Source organism: Eretmochelys imbricata, chromosome 17 (genome assembly GCF_965152235.1).
Source record: "Eretmochelys imbricata isolate rEreImb1 chromosome 17, rEreImb1.hap1, whole genome shotgun sequence".
Taxonomy (NCBI): domain Eukaryota; kingdom Metazoa; phylum Chordata; order Testudines; family Cheloniidae; genus Eretmochelys; species Eretmochelys imbricata.
The window spans coordinates 8867582-8886023 of NC_135588.1; the positions used below are offsets into that span (position 1 = coordinate 8867582).

The window sequence follows — 18442 nt, forward strand, 5'->3', positions numbered from 1 at the left end:
AGCTTGTGAATATTAGACGGGAGGACAGAGCGCAAGTGAGAGCTCCTGGAATCATCATTATCCCTGACTATTTTAAAGTTTATATTCAGCTTAGAGACCAATCTTTTAATTGGAGGGCTTCTACATGAGTCACTGGTCACGTTGCAACCTTGTTGTTGTTTTTAAAGCATTTGTTTATTTAACAAGAAAATAAAAATAGCGACATCCCTCGAGTGCTGCTCTGGAAAGCAGATTCTCTTCCCTTCTTTAGGGAAAGTGTTTGGAAACATCTACTCCTTAGGTGCATTCTGGCTAGGACAGCTGTTCTTTCTTTTCTCTCTTTTGGATGCAATTTTCATTACTGGTATAAAATTAAGCAATAAGGTATGACAGACAGCACATAGCTGGGCAATTATTCCAAGCCTCAGGTGGCGTTATACAGCATGAGGCTAGGGGCAGAGTGACTGTAACCACCCGAGACGTTCAATAATCGCCTTGAAATGCATGGCCAGGAGCCTTATTCACTATTATGAAATGGAATCTACTGGGATGCAGGACTCATATTGGCTTGAATGCATTTATTTTTACATTTAATGTGAGGTGCTCTATTTCGGTGGCAATGGGTGCTGTACAGGAAATTAAAGACAAGGAAAGTAGATCCAAGAATTGGCAGCTTGCTTGCCTCCCCCATTTTCCTCCACCTCCCTATTAACTAATGCAGTGGTGGTGAAAAGCACCAGGTCTGTCAACCCTAGTGGAAACCGACACCTTTATTTTTGGAACATGCACAACATGAGTATCAGCAACGCACACCACTCAACTGTTAGGGTTAAATGCTGGCCTACGTGGGAGGGCGGATAATTCAATCACAGTCTCCATTTCCTCTTTGGCCTCTCTGCTGATGCCGACAGCAAGAGGGGCAAACATGCCAAATATGAAGTGGCTATATATGATTTGGACACCTGTCCATCAGGAGCTGGACCCAAACCACCAGCTCATTCTATGTGGACCGCCGAGCCGGCCTTGGCTGATCACAGCTTTCAGCTGCTCTCCACCTGGGATAGATTTGAACCTGATACCTCCTGGTCTAAAGAAATGTTTATGAATAGAATTATTAAGCACTGTACACTTAAAAGTGAATGTCTACAATAAGTTAAGGTATAATATTATGTTAATATTTATAATAAATTAGAGTATATTATAAATGTACTAATATCAAGTATCAATAGCATAACCACAGCCTAAATAAATATGCATATAGGTGTGAATGACTGTACACGGTTCAGCCATTCCTCCTTGCTTTGATAAGGTCTGTAAACTGAATAATATTAACTAGTGAATTCTCACAACACCCATGTGAAGTTTTTAAGCCACTGTTTGGTAAACCACTTTGGAAAAAATCCTAGCTACAGTTATGCGTCTTCAGATCCCCAGTGCAGTTCACGGAGGACAAGTATACAGTATACACTGCCTCTGTACTCTCAGGGTTAAATTCTATATCTGTGTTGAAAAACACACATCCTTAGGATAAATTTCACTAGCTGGGGAGTGGGTGTAAGGAACCACCTAGGGCAGAGTAAATGCTTCTCTCAAATCAACTACTCTCTCTAGAGCCCCATTACAAAGTGATAAAATTAACAAGGGAAGAAAAAGTAGTGCCATCTATAAATAATACCACCAGCACCCATTGGTTTTCTCTTACTTACAACTTTTAATCCGTAACTCTCAATGCACTTTACAAAAAGAGGCAAGTGTCACCGACATGTACATACATATGGCTGCCATCCCGTCATCTCCCGGGTTCGGGAGAATCTTAGGGCCAGTCTACACTAGCAGCGTGACAGCAGTGCAGTTACACCAATGCAGCTGTGCCACTGTAGCGTATCTGGTGAAGATGCTCTATGCTGACGGGAAAGAGCTCTTCTGTCGGCATAATAAAACCACCTCCGTGAAAGGCGGTAGCTATGCTGGCAGGCGTAGCTCTCCCATGGACATAGCAATGTCCACACCTGCGCTTAGGTCAGCGTAACTTACATCGCTCAGCGGGATGACTTATTCGCAGCCCTGAGCAACATAAGTTATACGAACATAAGTGGTAGTGCGTACAAGCCCTAAGGTTCCTTTCCTAACCTTGCTTCAAAAAAGTAGGATATGTGAGTGGCAGGAACTCTGCCAAAAAAATTACACTAAATTAGCAAAGGTAGGCAATATTTCTACTTATTTTAAATCCAGGTTTTTTCTAAGCTGTTTTGGGACTTTTTTTTTTTTATTAAAGTGCACATGATCTTGTTTTACTTGAACCAGACAGCAATGACCAAATAATTTCAGAGATTCTTCATCATTTTTATGTATAAGAGATTAAAATGTCAGTTGTAACTTCAGAGGTCAGTTACAAAAGTGAATTTCTGGCAGCTGTGCAGAACATGAAAGGCTATTTTTCACCTTAGAAAAAAAACATTCTTCTTCGTCAAAACTTAGACAATATCATACTAACAATACCTCTCCTGTCTCCTTCAACAAGCAGAACGATTATACCAATTGCTTGTACCTGGACATTTACTTTTACGTACTGATATTCACTAGAAAGGGACAGTCGAAATGCCAGGCGCAGTGCACTCAAACTCCACTCTAACAGGAATACATAGAAAGGAAATAGTAAACTATGCTTCCCTTTCCACATGTGTGTTTAGGTCTTATTGATATAAATAAGAAGTTCCCACGCATGCTAAAAGCGCACAAAGAGCACATAAAAAGCAGCAATATATTTCCAGTCTGAATAGTTTATTTTTAGATCAAAAACAACTGCACAAAAGCTAAGTCTCCACAAGAGAACAGGTCTCAGAGCAGCAGCCGTGTTAATCTGTATCTGCAAAAAGAACAGGAGTACTTGTGGCACCTTAGAGACTAACAAAAGTTGTTAGTCTCTAAGGTGCCACAAGTACTCCTGTTCTTTTCACAAGAGAACAGTGTATGTCTCTACTAACCAGCTTCTTCTATGCAATTTCAAGATCAGAAGCATTACACAGCTGCACATGCCACCAGGCAATTTGGGTCCGATTTTCAGAAGAGCTGAGTTCCTGTCTGGCCCTTATTTAAACACCTAGATTATCCCAAGTGTTTAGTACACCTGGTGCTGAGCTTTAGGCAACATCTGGCCATACATGCAACAATGGGAGCTGCTGAACACTGAGCACTTTGGTAAACGTGGCCCTTTGTTTAGGTGTCAAAATGGGAGCTCAGCAAACTTGAAAAATCAAACCCCAATTGTGAGTGGCAAGCACTTGAAAATCTGGCACTTGAAGCACGCATGTATGTTTCCCTAGTTTCTAGAATCTGCTAGTTCTGTCTAAAGTACTCCTGTCCCAAGATGTACAAGTGGTGAGAATTTTTGCTGCATCTTTGCAGAAGCCCATGCACAAATTTTAGCCACATGTAAGGTTCCAGTGGAATGAATGTGTGGCAACTGGGAGATCTGTTAATCGGTAGGAATACAACACTGTTTGCACCATCCAGACAGAGGAAAGAGGCCCAGGTCGTATGCTGTCACCCTGCCTTCTTGGATCATTCCAATGCACTTGGGAGTAGTTAACTACTAAGAAAACACTGAGGGTTTTGTTGACACTTTAAAACCAGCTAATGCTACATTTAACAGCAGTGATTACAGTTTGGGAGAATCACTCTCTTATAACCTCTCTTCTTCTCTGTGTGTGTCCTGTTGCTCAACATGGAGCACTGGAGAACTATGCATTGTGAGCAACCCTGGCTATTAAATGGAGGGCACATGAATAGCTTCAGCATACTCCAAAACAGTAGTTTTGAAGTTGAGAGCTTCTCAGTGCTTGCTAAAGTGTGTTCTGGTATCTTCTTTGCAAGTGCAAAATTACAAGTCACTGGGTTCATCCTCTCTTGTGCCCTCCTGACTCATTATTAATAGACAGCTGGGGGAGGGACTTAGAAAGGCGAGTTGCCCCAAATTAAAGAGAATCTTCATATACTGCATCCCATCTCCATTTGGCTCAACTGTAGATTAAACAACTTGGCAGATAGTTAACAGGCTCCCCATCTTTTTGTCTGGACGCTTTTCATCCATCCCTCCTCTCCTTTTCCAGCAGTCAACATTCACCCACTAATTCTTCTCTACCTAGACAGATATGGCAAAAAAGCCTCCGCAAAAGCCACACGACCACAGTTCTTGGGATCACTCAGCAAGGAGTCATGCAGCAAAACAAGTAAGTGCAGCCACAGTCTTGCTTCATCTGCTTGACACTCTAGGCAGCAAATTCGGAGGCCTTCTAGAGCTCTCTTACATAATGAAGTTAGAAGGACATTCATCTTGTGAGATTCTTTCCAACCCTCAAGATCAATAACTAATGTGAATTCAAGATTTTATCTGGGATCTGCAAGGGTAACAAAATCAACTTTTTTTTCCAATTACTAAATCCTTCCACGATTAACCCAGTATTTTTCAACAGGCTCTCTCACCTTCCATGGGCTAAAGAAAGTAGTCTTCCAAAAAGTTCTGAGCTTTTCTCTCTCTCTCTTTCCTTAGAGTACAGAAAAAGCAGACTGGCAACATTTTCCTTCCACTAAGAAATGGCTAATATTATTAGCAGCTAAGCTGAACCAGTGACTTCTGCTTTATAAAGTATTAGCTCATCAGGTGAAAGTTGCTGCAATGAAATTACCAAACTAAAAAAAGAACCATTGCAAGCTATTATTATATTGCACAGGAATAAACCAGAGAATTGTTTGTCATCCAGTAACCCAAGAGCAGACCATTCCATCAATTAAACACTTAAATGGATTTTTGCATCCTCCAATAAGTACAAGAAGGCAGATTGGGATGAAATATAATACCTTTGAATACTGCTTTTATTAGACAGCATCTAGGAATGGACAGCCAGATGAGAGACCACCACACACAACAAAGTGGTTAGCAAATCATGCTATTTTCATATTTTGGAGGTCCCACAGTGGTTGTAACAGGTTACTGGAAATTGCTATGAGTGGGACTTCGAAAGCTTCCCATAGACTTCAGATAAGAGCAGAGCTAGGCCAATGCTGAGCAGTTCTGAAAATCTACCCTGTATCACTGGTTAATATCAAGTATTATTTAGATTTGCTATTTAATGTTACACATCTAGACACGTTACACTGTATTCCATCCTTTCAAGAAACAGAAATTGAATTTTAATATTTTCCCCATTCCCTTACCTCTGGTGTAATAAGTAGAGAAAAATCACAAAAGACATTTTATCAACTACTTCTCTTTTCCTTGTCTTTTTTGACAATTAAGACTAACCCAAAAGTGGTTTCAAGGATTGCCACTCACACTGCCACTGCACACACCTGCATTGTAAACAGGTTTCAAAATCCAATCAGAATGTAATAACTGGTAAAATCTGGGGTGCTTTATGCAGGATCGATATAGCAGAACTCTCTTCATTACAACAACCTGGTAGACAACTTACCAGCCTGATTAAGAGTGGCCACTTGTTCAAACAAAAAATGTCTGCAAAGACTTAATGACATAAAACACTAGAATAAAGATGACTCACTGCATTTCATTTAAGGTGATATTTGTTTCTTCTTTTCACCTTTATTTGGCAGACAAAGATCCAGAGTTTAGCATTTAATATCTATATAGCATCTGCTCAAGCAGAAAAATGATTTAGCACCAGCCAACTGCTTCTGCCATTAGGAGAAATTTGAGCTAATGCCGTCTCAATTAAGTAGCAGTCATTGCCATTCACTACCACAAGGATAAAGTCAGTTCTCTCGGAAACATAAGTGTAGCTGATCCTCCAAAGTGTTGAATGCTCCTGTGAGGAACCGCAACTCCCTCGTCATCTGAAGTGCTCAATGCCACACAAGATGGAGACCCAAGTTCAGTTTAAGTGGCCTAGACTAGAAATGGCAAGATCTCTTGCAACGGGCATTTCAGCATCTGTTAGTCCTGAATGAATGACTGGGTCTTCACTTCCCAGTCCTTCAGGACTCTTTCAAACAATTCACATAAGGACGCTACTATGAAGAGAGACACTATTGAGTGCAAGTAGTAAAACAAGACTATAAAAAAAATCAAAGCCAATAAAATAAAAATATCACAGAACTGCTAAAAACTTGTTGCTTCCCTTCCCCCCCTCCCCAGTTTGCATTAAGGGACTGGGGCTTTTTAGAAGCAAAGGTGCCCTCTGTCTACGTAGCCCTCAACTTCAGTAGTTATGAAACTTTTCTTCAGATAAGATAATGGAAAGTTGTTTTTGACAGGAGACTCCATCCTCTAAGGGCTTATCCCTCAGGCTTGCACCTGATAACACAGGGCTACCAAACACAATATTCCATCTCCCTCCAAAGTGTATATAAAAATAGCGGAATTGGAGCTGTTAAAGCACATCTCAGCAATAGCATGGAGCACAAACATAAATGTTTCCCAGCGCCCAGGTGGTTTGGAAAGTGCTTACGGCAGCACAGTGTCACACAGAGGAGACACATCAAGGATCACCTTGAGATCAGAAATGGAAAGGCACAAGGAGAATTGACGCTGCGGGAAACAAGGAAAGACGAACTCATCACTGTTTGATTTTTTTTACTCTACACTGCAGCCTCCCCCCATCTTCACAGTGGTGCCCACAAGAGCAGCACTACCCTACCAGGTAGAGTTAATCCTTGGGTTTGGGCAGTAGATAATCCTGTGAAAAGACTGCCACTGGAGTCAGCTGGCAAGAGCAAGGGTAGCTATATGTGGGATGTGTGTGCAGAATCAGGCCCATGGTCCTAGTGGGGATTAGAACCCAGGACTTTTGGGTTCAAAAACAAAAGCCTCTGCCATTTGAACTAATAGAGCATCTCCATCAGCTACCTAGAGAGTATAGCTTTTATCTTCTCTCTGGATCAGTCACTAGAGGGCAACAAAATCCTGCAGACTTCACCCAACACATTATACATGCAAAGTTGTGCAGTCTGGTTATGCTGAAAGATGATGCATTCCCTTGGATCTCAGGATTCTACCTACTGTGCTCCCGACCTACCTCTGAGGTAGAAGAGGAAGTAACTTTCATGAATTACCAAATGTAATTCTCAGACAGAGTAGGTAGACAATAAAAATCCCAGAGTAGGAGTCTGCAAACTGAAGCTGCAAATGCCTAAGGAAAGAAAAAGTAATGAATCCATATTCATTTTGGAATACAACTCCTTGGGCCACCTGCTGTGTGTTGCATAAGCCACTCCTTAGTCTGTAGAGTTTAAGCAAAGAACACAAAGAACATGGAGAGTGGTGGGTAGAAAAATCGCTGGAACATGTTCAGTCTGGCTAAATCTCCGCCTTGCCGAGGAATTAGCCCCTCAGTGCTCCTTTAACTTCATCATTTCAGCAGACCAGGTCAGAGAGGACACTTAGCCCACCTTGTGCCAAAGACAAGTCCCATGTAACTTTGCTCTTAAACACAACAAGCAACTGAAGATCTTGACTGGGGGAGGATATGTCATGTCTGTTTTCAGGTTGGCTGAAAAGAAGACATTGGAAATATCCTCAAAAATCAAGGAAACCATCTGGGGCTGGACTTCCAAAATTAGGTAAAGGGCTTGGACAAAGAGTTCCCATTCATTTCTAATGGGATTTGGGTGTTCAAATTTCTTTGGTGGCTTTGAAAATCTCAGCCCTTCAAGTTTTGTTTTTTTGTTTTGTTTTGTTGCTCAGTTGCTGGGTACTGCAATTTTAAATAGAAGTATTTTATGGAAGAGATAGTGGTGAGGGGAAAAAAGATTATCAGCAAGTTTTTGTACTCCAGCAACCAGCAGTCACTAGGCTCCCTACTGAAGCAAATTGACACACACAATGAATAATTTAGGAGTGGGTCATGAGCTCAAGTCTCCTGATTCTGCCATAGAGACAGAGGATGAGGCAACTCGCTCAAGCCAGCGGTCCTGGTGTTCTAGGAAATCGGGCTTGGCCGCTATCCCCACACTAATTTCCAGGGCTTGTAGCACTTCTTGACTTTACTCAGAATACTCTAAACTTCTTGGCAGTCTCCCTAAACAAATGAGCTATATACATTACTCCAAGAAGCTGACACTTTTGTGGCTCAGACAATAACTGTATCAGTCAAGCAAGCCCGCACAAAGAGTAAACACAGGAACACAAGTGGCTGGAGTCTGAAAGACAAATTACATAAGCTGTTAAAATCTGTTTCCACTTGGGGGAAGAAATCATGAGCCATGTCAGGTTTTTATTTCCCCCCGTAACATGTTAAAGCAGAGAGGTGTTTGTAGTGTAACATCTCTATCATACAGAGGGAGCCATATACTGAGAGACAGAAGCATACCACTTAATACTACTGGAGATTCCCATTGAAAATAATCCTGCATCAACTTTCAGAGCACTCTACAAGCAATAAAAAGAAAAGGAGCACTTGTGCCACCTTAGAGACTAAAATTTATTTGAGCATAAGCTTTTGTGAGCTACATGAAGTGAGCTGTAGCTCATGAAAGCTTATGCTCTAATAGATTTGTTAGTCTCTAAGGTGCCACAAGTCCTCCTTTTCTTTTTGCAGATACAGACTAACACGGCTACTACTCTGAAACCTACAAGCAATAAAGAATCTTCATCACTCCTGTGTGGTAGGTAAGGGCAAATTACCTTGTGATTCTGCTTCCTCTGAGATACCATCAACTTAGAATTCTCACTCTTGGGTTTTAAAACTCAAGCACTCTTGAAACCTCCAAGAGTCCTATAATGGTGGTATCTTTAAAGAAGTACAGTTATCACCTTTTACATGTGAGAAAAGTGAGTCAGAATGGTTGTGTCTTGCCCAAACTCAGTGAGGCAGCTAAGATTAGAATTCAGGAGTTTCTGGTGCTCATTCCCACAGATCACGCTGCTTCAAAGAAAAACCAAATTATGCTGCCATTAAAGGTACGTGCCAAATTTAAGACCTAATTTCAAGTCTAAAGGAAATTAATACAGCAAGAACTCTGGCTTTTAATTACTACATCTCAAGACTTTACAGGATTACATTTAGCATACGTTCCAGGCAATCTGTACAGAATATAAGGCTGCAAGGGAATGGATGGGCTGCACCCAAGATAAGTGGCTGCATAGCCAAGATGCTCATGGTCAGATAGCCAAGTGCTGGCTGCCTACCTACCTACCTAGAGTTTCTGCTAAACTGTTTCTTCTGTACACGGAGATAAGTAAATGAACAGGTCTTTGAGGCAGCTCACCCTTGGCCATAATTTGAACTTTTAAAGAGAGATTGTAGATGGATTAAGGACACGGGTTGCAGAAAGCACCAACATTTCAGCCTGTCTATTCCACTCGCAATTTAGGACAGGCCTAGACACTCCTTTTTCCAGACTAGCCCAGGATCAATTCCCTCCCAGTCCCCTTTCCCCTTTATAGACACTTGCCTGGGCCCGGTTGAAATATTTGAAATTTCAAAATTGACAAAATTTCTGAATGGTTAACTATAAACTAAAAAAAACAACAACAGCCAGCATTTCCCCACCTCGTTTCTTTGATCAGCTATGGGCTGAATAAAATTTTGTTGAATGTTGAAATTTCAAATTTTGGGAGGAAAAAGAGGGACTTAAAAAAAGATTTTTATGACTAGTTTCCTCTTCCCAAATAGCTCTGTTTTGTCTTCTTTTAAGGGGTTCTGTGTCTTCTCATTGTTTTTGCACCGATTTAATGAAAACGGATTGAGTCAAGTCAGCAGAAGTCCCTGATACGGACACACAATTGTTTAGCTTGCAATCCACACGATCTAAACTGGGGCCATGTCTACACTGCGGCTGCTACAGCAGCATAGCTGTGCCACTGTAATCCCATAGTGTACACACAAACTATAGCAACGGAAGTAGTTTGTCCATCGCTGTAGAAAATCCCCCTTCCCAAATAACGGTAGCTAGGTCAATGGAAGCATTCTCCAGTTGACCTAGCTGCAGCTGTTCCGGAGTTTAGTCAGCATAGGCACATTGCTCAGAGGTGCGGGTTTTTCACAGCCCTGAGTGCTGTAGATATATCAACCTAATTTTAAGCGTAGACCAGGCCTGATATAAACGTTTAATTGTGCCTCCTGCTCAGGAAGTCCACTGCTTAGGTTTTTACAACTGATTTAAAGTTAAAATAGTGTAAAAACCATGTGTAGACCAGCCCTCGGTCCTTGAGCCTCCTCTCAAGCAAAGCAGATAGCTGTGTAATTTGCTGCTGTTGAATACTTTCACTGCACTGACTGTCCCTCCCTGCTCCACAGGGCCCTGAACTCAGAGATCCTACCTTAAATCACCCCTGAAATCGGTGAACAGGTATTTAACATCAGTGGAAGGAAGAGCGGTTTTGTGGTTAAGACAATGAACAGGAAATTCAATGATCTGAATTCAGTTCCCAGCTCTAACAGACTTCTTGGGTGAGACACTTTGGTCCTTCTGCATACCAGTTTCCCATCTGCAATGTGGGAATAAACTGTACTCCTTTCTCCCACCCTGTCTTGTCCATTGGACTGTAAGCTGTTTGGGGCAGAGATGGTCTCTCAGTATGTGTTTAAATAGCACCAGGAAGCCCTAGTCTCAATCGGGAGCCCTAGGCATTACTGTAATATAAATAAATCAATAATAATGGTCAATTGGCAATTTCAGCCTGGGGGCATATGAAGACCACAGCTGTGATTCCAGCTCCACAAACTTGTCTTCCCCTCCTGGTGGGCACACGTCAATATTCAATCCCATTTGTTACACTGAGCAATCTTTGCCGGAAGGCAACACCAGAAACTCAAGGCAAACCAATGGATAGATGCAGGTGTGATTGGAGGGAACTGGTTCTACTTGCACTTTGCTAAAGATGCAGGCAAGAAAGGTGTCAATAGAAAGTTACTATCATCCACCTCCAGGGCATTAATTAATCCTTTAAACAAACAGCAAAGCCCAGTGCTTAACACCCACGCAAGTGCCTTCATTATTTCTATTTTACACGGCACCATTATGAATCCAAACCAGCCACAAAACATCCTCCCCATCCATCTGCATGTATCCACTTTTTGGTTCTTGTCTTACACTGAGAAGAGATCACAAGCTCTTTGGAGCACAGACCATCTTTTTGTTTGGGTTTAGGCCGCACCTAGCACAATGGGCTCCTGATCCAGGACTAGGGCTTCTAGGTACTACTCCAGTGCAAATAAATAGTACAACCACCACCACAACTGCTCACTGCTTCCCCCTCCAACATCTTCCCATTACGTTTTCCTGAGCTGTCAGACCTTCAGACTGAAAACAGCTTTACCTGATCCAGTGAGACATGAAATATGCAGTTTTAGGAGGGGAGATGGGGGTGGGGGAATTGTATTTATTCTAGCACTGACACCCAAGTCTCTCATAATTGGGGTTCATTCACTCCACTCCTTCATTAAGGATAATTAGACCAAATGGCTCCTTAAATAGCTGTGGAATGCATCCTTATTACTTGCTTTAAGGACGCATGGCTTAAAGTGATACACTGGGGTTCCCAGAGCCCTTGTTTCCCGTGCACCCCAACACACCATACATTCTTACCCCAAACCACTGGCTGGAGTTTTGTGTTATAAATACCAGACTCCTCCCAGCAAAGCAGAGGACTCAGATCAAAGGTGCAAATGAAAGGAGGAAACTACAGAGTGAGATTTTCCGAAGCGCTCAGCACTGACCTAACTCTGCTCCCATTGAAGTTAACGGTAAAACTCCGACTGACTTGGAAAGCAGCTGATTTAGGGTGATGTTGGCAGCATGGAAAATCCTATCCTACATGCATAATTACAGGATCTAACCACGCAGGGCCACATTTGCATTCAAAACTGGCAATCGCGCATGCCAGAGCAATTGTTATCTCCCTGCCTACTCCCTAATCTCCAAGTCATGCTTCACTCCACACAGCTCCCGTGTCCTCCTTTGCTCACTTCTCACTCTGTGCCATCTTCCAAGCATGAGGGACAGTCAACATACCCCATGTATCCTCCTTTCTCCTGCAAACTCATTTATTCCATTCATCACGCAGCTTCGTCCCCCTTGAAGCAGGGATTCCACCTTTTATCTGGCATAAAACACCACGTCCATTACAATGCTAGAATAATAAAATAAATAATCAAGTCCACATGCAGACTGGTGCCCACCATTTGTTTTACCCAATCCCAGTGCATGTCTGTGTTTTGAAGACACCATCTAGGGACTGATTTGGAAAGGCTCCTGCCTCCCCTCTCCCCCCATCCCAGATTTCTAACTCTGTTTCCTCCCTTCAGCAGTGACATGTCAACCAGAGATCATAAACCCAACCTAGGCAGCAGGAAGAATAAATGGAAATGAAAGCACATGCATTCAAAACTGACATCAAGTGAGAAAACTTCTCCCTTCCCCTCCTCAGAATTAAGGCTGCTATGCTGGAAAATGGCCCACTGGCCCGTGGAAGTTAATTAGGGAGCATTTTGGAAACACTTGGTAGCAGCCTCCCCACAAAGTGGCCAGTACAAGGAGGAGCCAAGATAAGCCCAAAGACCGTTCTCATTCTGCCTTGAAAATGGGCTCCGTGATGTTAGACTAGCAGGGCAAGAAGCAGAGAGGGACTCAGAGGAAATGAAGGCTGAGAGGCAGCAGAGAGACAAAATGGTTAAGCAGAGAAGACAGGAGATGGAGGGACTGAAGGAGGGAGACAAGGTACAAGAGGATCCTAGAAGGAAGAATCAAAGAGGATCTAAGTGCCAGACTGATGCTTTGCTGTGCACGTGGTCAGTGTCCTGTACTGTAAAGACATCCAGCCTCCAGTTCCCAAGCTATAATTGGTGATTACAAAGGAGGAGCAGCATTTTGGAACACGGTCTCTGAGCAGCGGCGTTGCGGGGGGTAGGGGGAAGAGGCTGTGAAAAGATTGCAGTGGGTTAAAGAGTGACAGGTGTCTTACTTCTAAGGAAAAACGGAACCTCTAATACTGGCATTGTCAATTTGCACATCCAGGCATGCTTCTAGTTGCTAGTCTAAAAGACTTGCATATGCATTCAAGTGTGCACGTGCCCTGGGTGTGTGCACATTTAGAGAGTGGGTGGAAGCCAGTTGGCAATTGGGCCCAATCTGGTCTAAGCTACACTGAAGTAAGGGAATTGCAACTTGCTCATCCTCAAGTGTAAACAGGCATCACAGGCTCATGCAGATATCTGTTATGGGGCCTCAGAGTATGTCATGTGTACAAAACACGGAGAGGTCTGAGTGAGTGCTTATCCCCTCAGTACTGAAGGCTGCACCCACTTGCCATACATCTTTGTTGGGCCACAAGAGGGTGACCAGGGAGAAAAATGAAAATTTCTTCTAGCTCTAAACGTTACTCTGTCCCTCTCCACCTCAGCATCAGATGCCTAATGATCCCCCCAGCGTGCCACACTTATCTCCACACAAGGCCACGTATCCCAGCAATCATCCTTCCACCAAAGTCAAGCTGAATAGGACTTTCTTTGGGCCACGAAGACAGGACTCTATAAAGTGGCCAGAAGAGTTGTGTCTGTTGAGTAATCCAAGCTACCCCCAGACACACACAAAAACCAAGGCCCGAGCACGCCCACCTCTGCCTTGATCCCGCCACACGGGGAGGTGGCTCACATCCCAGTCTCCTTGCATGGCAGCACTGAAAGCTGCTGTTGGGGCCACTGGGCCAGCCAGACCTGCAGTGTTACATTCACCACACAGAGTTTTTGCATTTGCCAATTATAAAATGTGGCATCTGAACTCAGATACTCTCTCTTACCTCTATGCCTGTTGGTAGTCTTGTCAAACATAAGCATGGCATCCTCTACCTGCAAGACACAAGAGGCATGTTTTAGTACATTTGCTACAAGGTTAATAAAGACATACAAACAAATCAAGTACTGGGGAGGCACGGTTGGGGTAATGGCAGGGTAAATCCAGGTATGGCACGCCACACGGATTCATCATATCTCATTTCCTTTGCCTGGAGTCAGCTCTTTCTTTTGGAAACCTGCCACTGTCAACAAAAAGCCTAGCTGGCATTTGATCCTAGAGGGAAAACGCACTTTTAAAGTTTTATTGCCCTAAAAAGCACAAACATCCAAGTTGCTTTTTTCCTGAGGCAGCTGGAGAGAGATAAGGAGGGGCCCCAGAGTCACTGATGCAAATCAAGCCCATGACTTCTCCAGCGGCTATCACTGTGCTGGATGGGAATTAGAAGATTTCAGAAAGTATGTGTCGGGCAAAATCTAGTCAGCCAAAAAGGTATTCAGAGGTTTTCAAGAGGCCTTTTGAAAAGCAACAGGAAGAAGGGAGGGGGACAGAGGTTTAATTTGCATCAGGTTTGGCATTTCCACTTCGGAAGAGAGGGCTGCCTGATGAAATGTATTGAAGCGCAACAAAAATTACTTTCAAGTTTCATCACTCTTTGCATGATTTATTCCACCTACATTTAATCTGTGCAGCCACACCTACATTTTACATTTATTTTTGACTGAGGCTGTGCGGGGATTTCTTTTTAAGTACATTGTATTTTAAACTATTCAGAGACTCCAGAAACTTCAGCAGGATGCTGCTGCACTCTTATGGAAAAGTCCTATAGAATTTAACAGAAAATTATAACCTTTGAATAGATTTTTAACTACTATTTAATAAAGAATTATATCTCTGCTTTAGACAAGATGATGGTGAAAAACAAACATACAAACTCCAAGCCACAAAATGGATCTCATTCTTTATTCAACTCTCATTTTTTTACAATAATTTCTACAGTTGGGTTCATCCCTATTGAATTCTACAAAGAATTCCCCCCCACCACCAAAAAAACCATATTATTTACCCACTCATTTTAAAAAAACTGATTTATTTGAAGAGTCACTCTGCAATGGCACCCACCCTGCAAAAATTACCATGCAGGTGATGCAGGGAGAGGATAGTCCCCGAGGATAGCTCAATCTTGCATGCTTTAAGCATGCACGGTGTTACAGTCTTAGACTTTGCAGGGCAGTAGCATAATTTGGGAGAGTGATTAAAAACACAGGGTGGACCTGTCCCTATTACAGTGTTGGAGGCAGCTTCCATGATACAGTAGAAATTGCAACGCAGTAAAACCTCAAACTGTGCTTAGACTCCTTTTAAACCCCATTTCAGCTAACACTGCTGAGTCCCATTCACATTCATTTGCACAAATGTGCTGAAAACAGCCTGAGCTGAAAGGACGTAACATGCTTCCTTCCTTCTGTTTAATCTTTCATCCACAGCATGAACGGGACCTAAACCACTGGCACAATGAGAATCCAAACTAAATTAAGTATATTGTTCTGTCACCTCACTCCCCTTCCTTACCTCATAAAAAACACAACACAAAACAAAAACAAAAAACCCACACACACAGGTGTCAGTAAGGTTAGAGAGCAAATAAGGACCATTCCCTTAGCTCTCATCAGTGCCCTGGAATTACGGGTTGATCTGTGATTGTTAAAATTCTCAAAGGCTTCAAGCACACAGGGATCAGAATCATGTTTAGCAGCTAGCCCAGTTTCTCTGAACAACATGCATTCTCTTTTCTTCACCTATACCCTCCCGGAGCATCACTGAAAGCAAACTGTGTGCTGAACACCCCTTTGTCCCCAAGCTAGTCAGTCTACACAGTACAGCTTTAGGACACTGCTCACCACAAAATCTTTGTCCAAAATCCCAACCCCAGCCTGGAGAGGGCCCCCAGGGCTCACTTGCACTATAAATAAAAACATAACAAGAGGTCCAGTCCCACCACTATGTCGCATCTGGGTCAGAGGACAACAATTAGAATGTACAGTGTGGAAAGGTTCTCACGACTGTAACCAGGCCAGAAGCCTCAATCCTCGATCAGGGGTGTCATTACAAAGTAGTGCCTTGTACAGGGATTTGAACGGCTGTGGACATCTGAAGCACAGGGTGAGTTTCCCCTGCCACGGGGAGCCTGTAACCCAGGCTAACAGAGCATGATTCTTTAGCCTGCTGTAGCAGCTCAACCAACACAGAGGCTAAAGTTTGTGTTGTTTTAAAAGGCTGCTTTGGTAGCTAGGAAACAAGGGCTGAACAAACAGGTGCCCAAAAGGCATTGCTCTGCAGCGCTCATCAACAAGGGGAACAACTGTCTCCAAAGGAAAAGTAATGCACAGGGTGATGTTGATCCTACTGCACCTCATCCATACCCCAGAAGACAGCACTAAGCTGATTAGCAGAATGCTGGTCTCTGTGCACTAATTCCCCAAACTCCTCCCTCTTTACTGAACAACAGTTTACGAGGGGCACTGGAAATACACATCCTTCTTTAGAGGTGAACTACAGAAGGAAAAAAAATGCATTGGCCCTTTGCTCATTTCTCCCCATCTCCACTGAAAATACCACGAGTGACAAGGTCTGGACAAGAGCTCTGCAAATTACAGATTTCTTTTTGATTGAAAAGAAAAAAAAACAAAAACAAGTGTTTAGGGTCAAACTGAAATGTAAAAAAACAAATTCATTTCCGGCAGAATGAAATATTTAAGTTGGATTTCAAGTACTTTTTTTTTTTTTTTTTTTTTATTTATTAGAGGACATCTTAAAACAAAAAGTTCTTTTGATTTGAAAAAGCAAAATGTTTCCGTTTTTTAGTGTGTGTTTTTTTAACAAACACAAATAGTTCGTCGAAACTGACATGAATTAGTGAAACATTTTGGTGTTGCTGAATCTGCATTTTTCTCTGAAAAAAAGTTGTCCATAAAAAATTTCACTCCGCTCTGATCCTGACTTCCCTTTTGCTGTGCCGCTGAGGCCTGGCTTTCCCTTACAGAGCTGCAGCTGTGCCGTTGTAGCGCTCAGTGAAGATGGCACCTTTGGCAACGGGAAAGCTTCTAGGTATGCCAGCTCCCTGGAGAGGTGGTAGTTCTGTTGATGGGAGAAGCCCTCCTATCAACACAGCGTTGTCTACACTGGGAGTTCGGTGGTGTAACTGCATCATCGCTCACAGGGTTGGATTTTCCACACCCAAGTGAGGTAGTTATACCCACATAAGTTTGCAGTGTAACCAGGGCTAAGAGAGTCTTATCAGGCAGGACTTCAATAGGCTGAAACCTGATCTGCAGCTCTCAACAGCCCTTACCCTCCTCAACTGTGGATGGCAGGAGGGACAACACGGGCTTCAGCCCATTGGGCAGTCATTGTCTCACTCCTCCAAGCACTGCCCAAATCCTGATATGAGAAAAGGGATGGTCTTGGAATTGGACTGGCTCTCAGGAGATGCAAATGTAGTTCCTGGTTCAGCCACAGACTTGCTGTGTGTCCTGGGGAGAGAGACTTCAGCGCTCTGTGCTTCAGTTCCCCGTCTGTCAAATGGAAATTGATGATGTGTTCGCCCTTAGAGTGACTTCGGTGGGAGTTAGGCACCTAATTACCTTTACAGATCTGGTCCAATGCTCTTGCTGTGTGTTCGCACAGCACTTACTACAATGAGACCCCATGCTTGGTCAGGGTCTTTAGTGGACAAATCAGTAACGGTAACTTCCCGGGCTGGGGGAGATTTCTGCCTCTTCGGGAGGAAACCATGTGAGCTCAACCATCTTTGTGAGATTTGTGCTTTGTCCACACTGGGAATAGGACTGTAAAAGTTTTGGCTCACAAGCAAAACCATAAAGGAGAGGTAGAGTTCCAGGAGTTCAACTCTGAAACCCTGCAAAATTTAAAGGGGTGAAGCAGTTCTGTTGGAGCTGAGTGATTTTGACCAACTTCTAGTTCAAATCTACCCTTAGAAAGTAGCAGAGTGTTTGTAAGCCAGCTGGTGCACTTTCAGCAATGCCTAATTGGTTATCTTTTCTGTTTCCGAAGGTCAGAACATTTTATCTCCGAACATTTTATCTCCGTCTCTGCCCTTTCTGAGTTAACCCCACCCCACATCATTTTTAGGGCAGCCATTGTAACAGAAGAATAGCCTCTTTCCTTCATAGTCCCGTGACACAATAGGACTTCTCAATGACTCCTGAATAGATAAAGTGCAATGGTGAAAGAAAAATTCTCCTAACGCTTTACAAAATAACTAAGAGCCAGATAGATAGGGGAGAGAGAAAAATCAATATTGATAAGACTGCGTGCTTAGGAAAACTTTTCACCAGTTGCAAAAGTAAAAGGGAAGAGGGGGAGGTAAAGGGAAAGGGAGGGAAGAAACTTATTAATTCAGAAAACCTATCAATGCTATGGAAATCTGGCAGAACAGCAAGAACTGAAACTAGAAGAATCTGAATATACAAAAGGACTGAGTAGAATGAAAAAACCCACACTGCTTCACATACACAGCTTGTTTCTCACGGTTCTCTGTGAATCAAACACAAGTGGCTTGTTTAAGTCTTCATCAAGGAGAAATAAGGGACACAGTAAAGGTAACCGGTAGTAAACCCAGTAGTAAGCATATTGTTCTCTCTCTATTTCAGGAGGTGAGGAGGATAAAAGATCTGCACAAATGAAACTCAAGTAG

The 18442-nt window shown here is 42.9% G+C and overlaps 1 protein-coding gene across 6 annotated transcripts in view; it reads right to left on the reverse strand.

Annotated features, from left to right (window-relative positions):
• Positions 1–18442, reverse strand: part of MSI2 (musashi RNA binding protein 2) — a 379996-nt gene that overhangs the window by 158793 nt on the left and 202761 nt on the right. For all 6 annotated transcript variants that reach the window (XM_077836436.1, XM_077836435.1, XM_077836438.1 and 3 more), the window contains one exon: positions 13733–13781. In XM_077836436.1, the coding sequence (XP_077692562.1) occupies positions 13733–13781 (49 nt within the window). The remainder of the gene's footprint in view (positions 1–13732; positions 13782–18442) is intronic.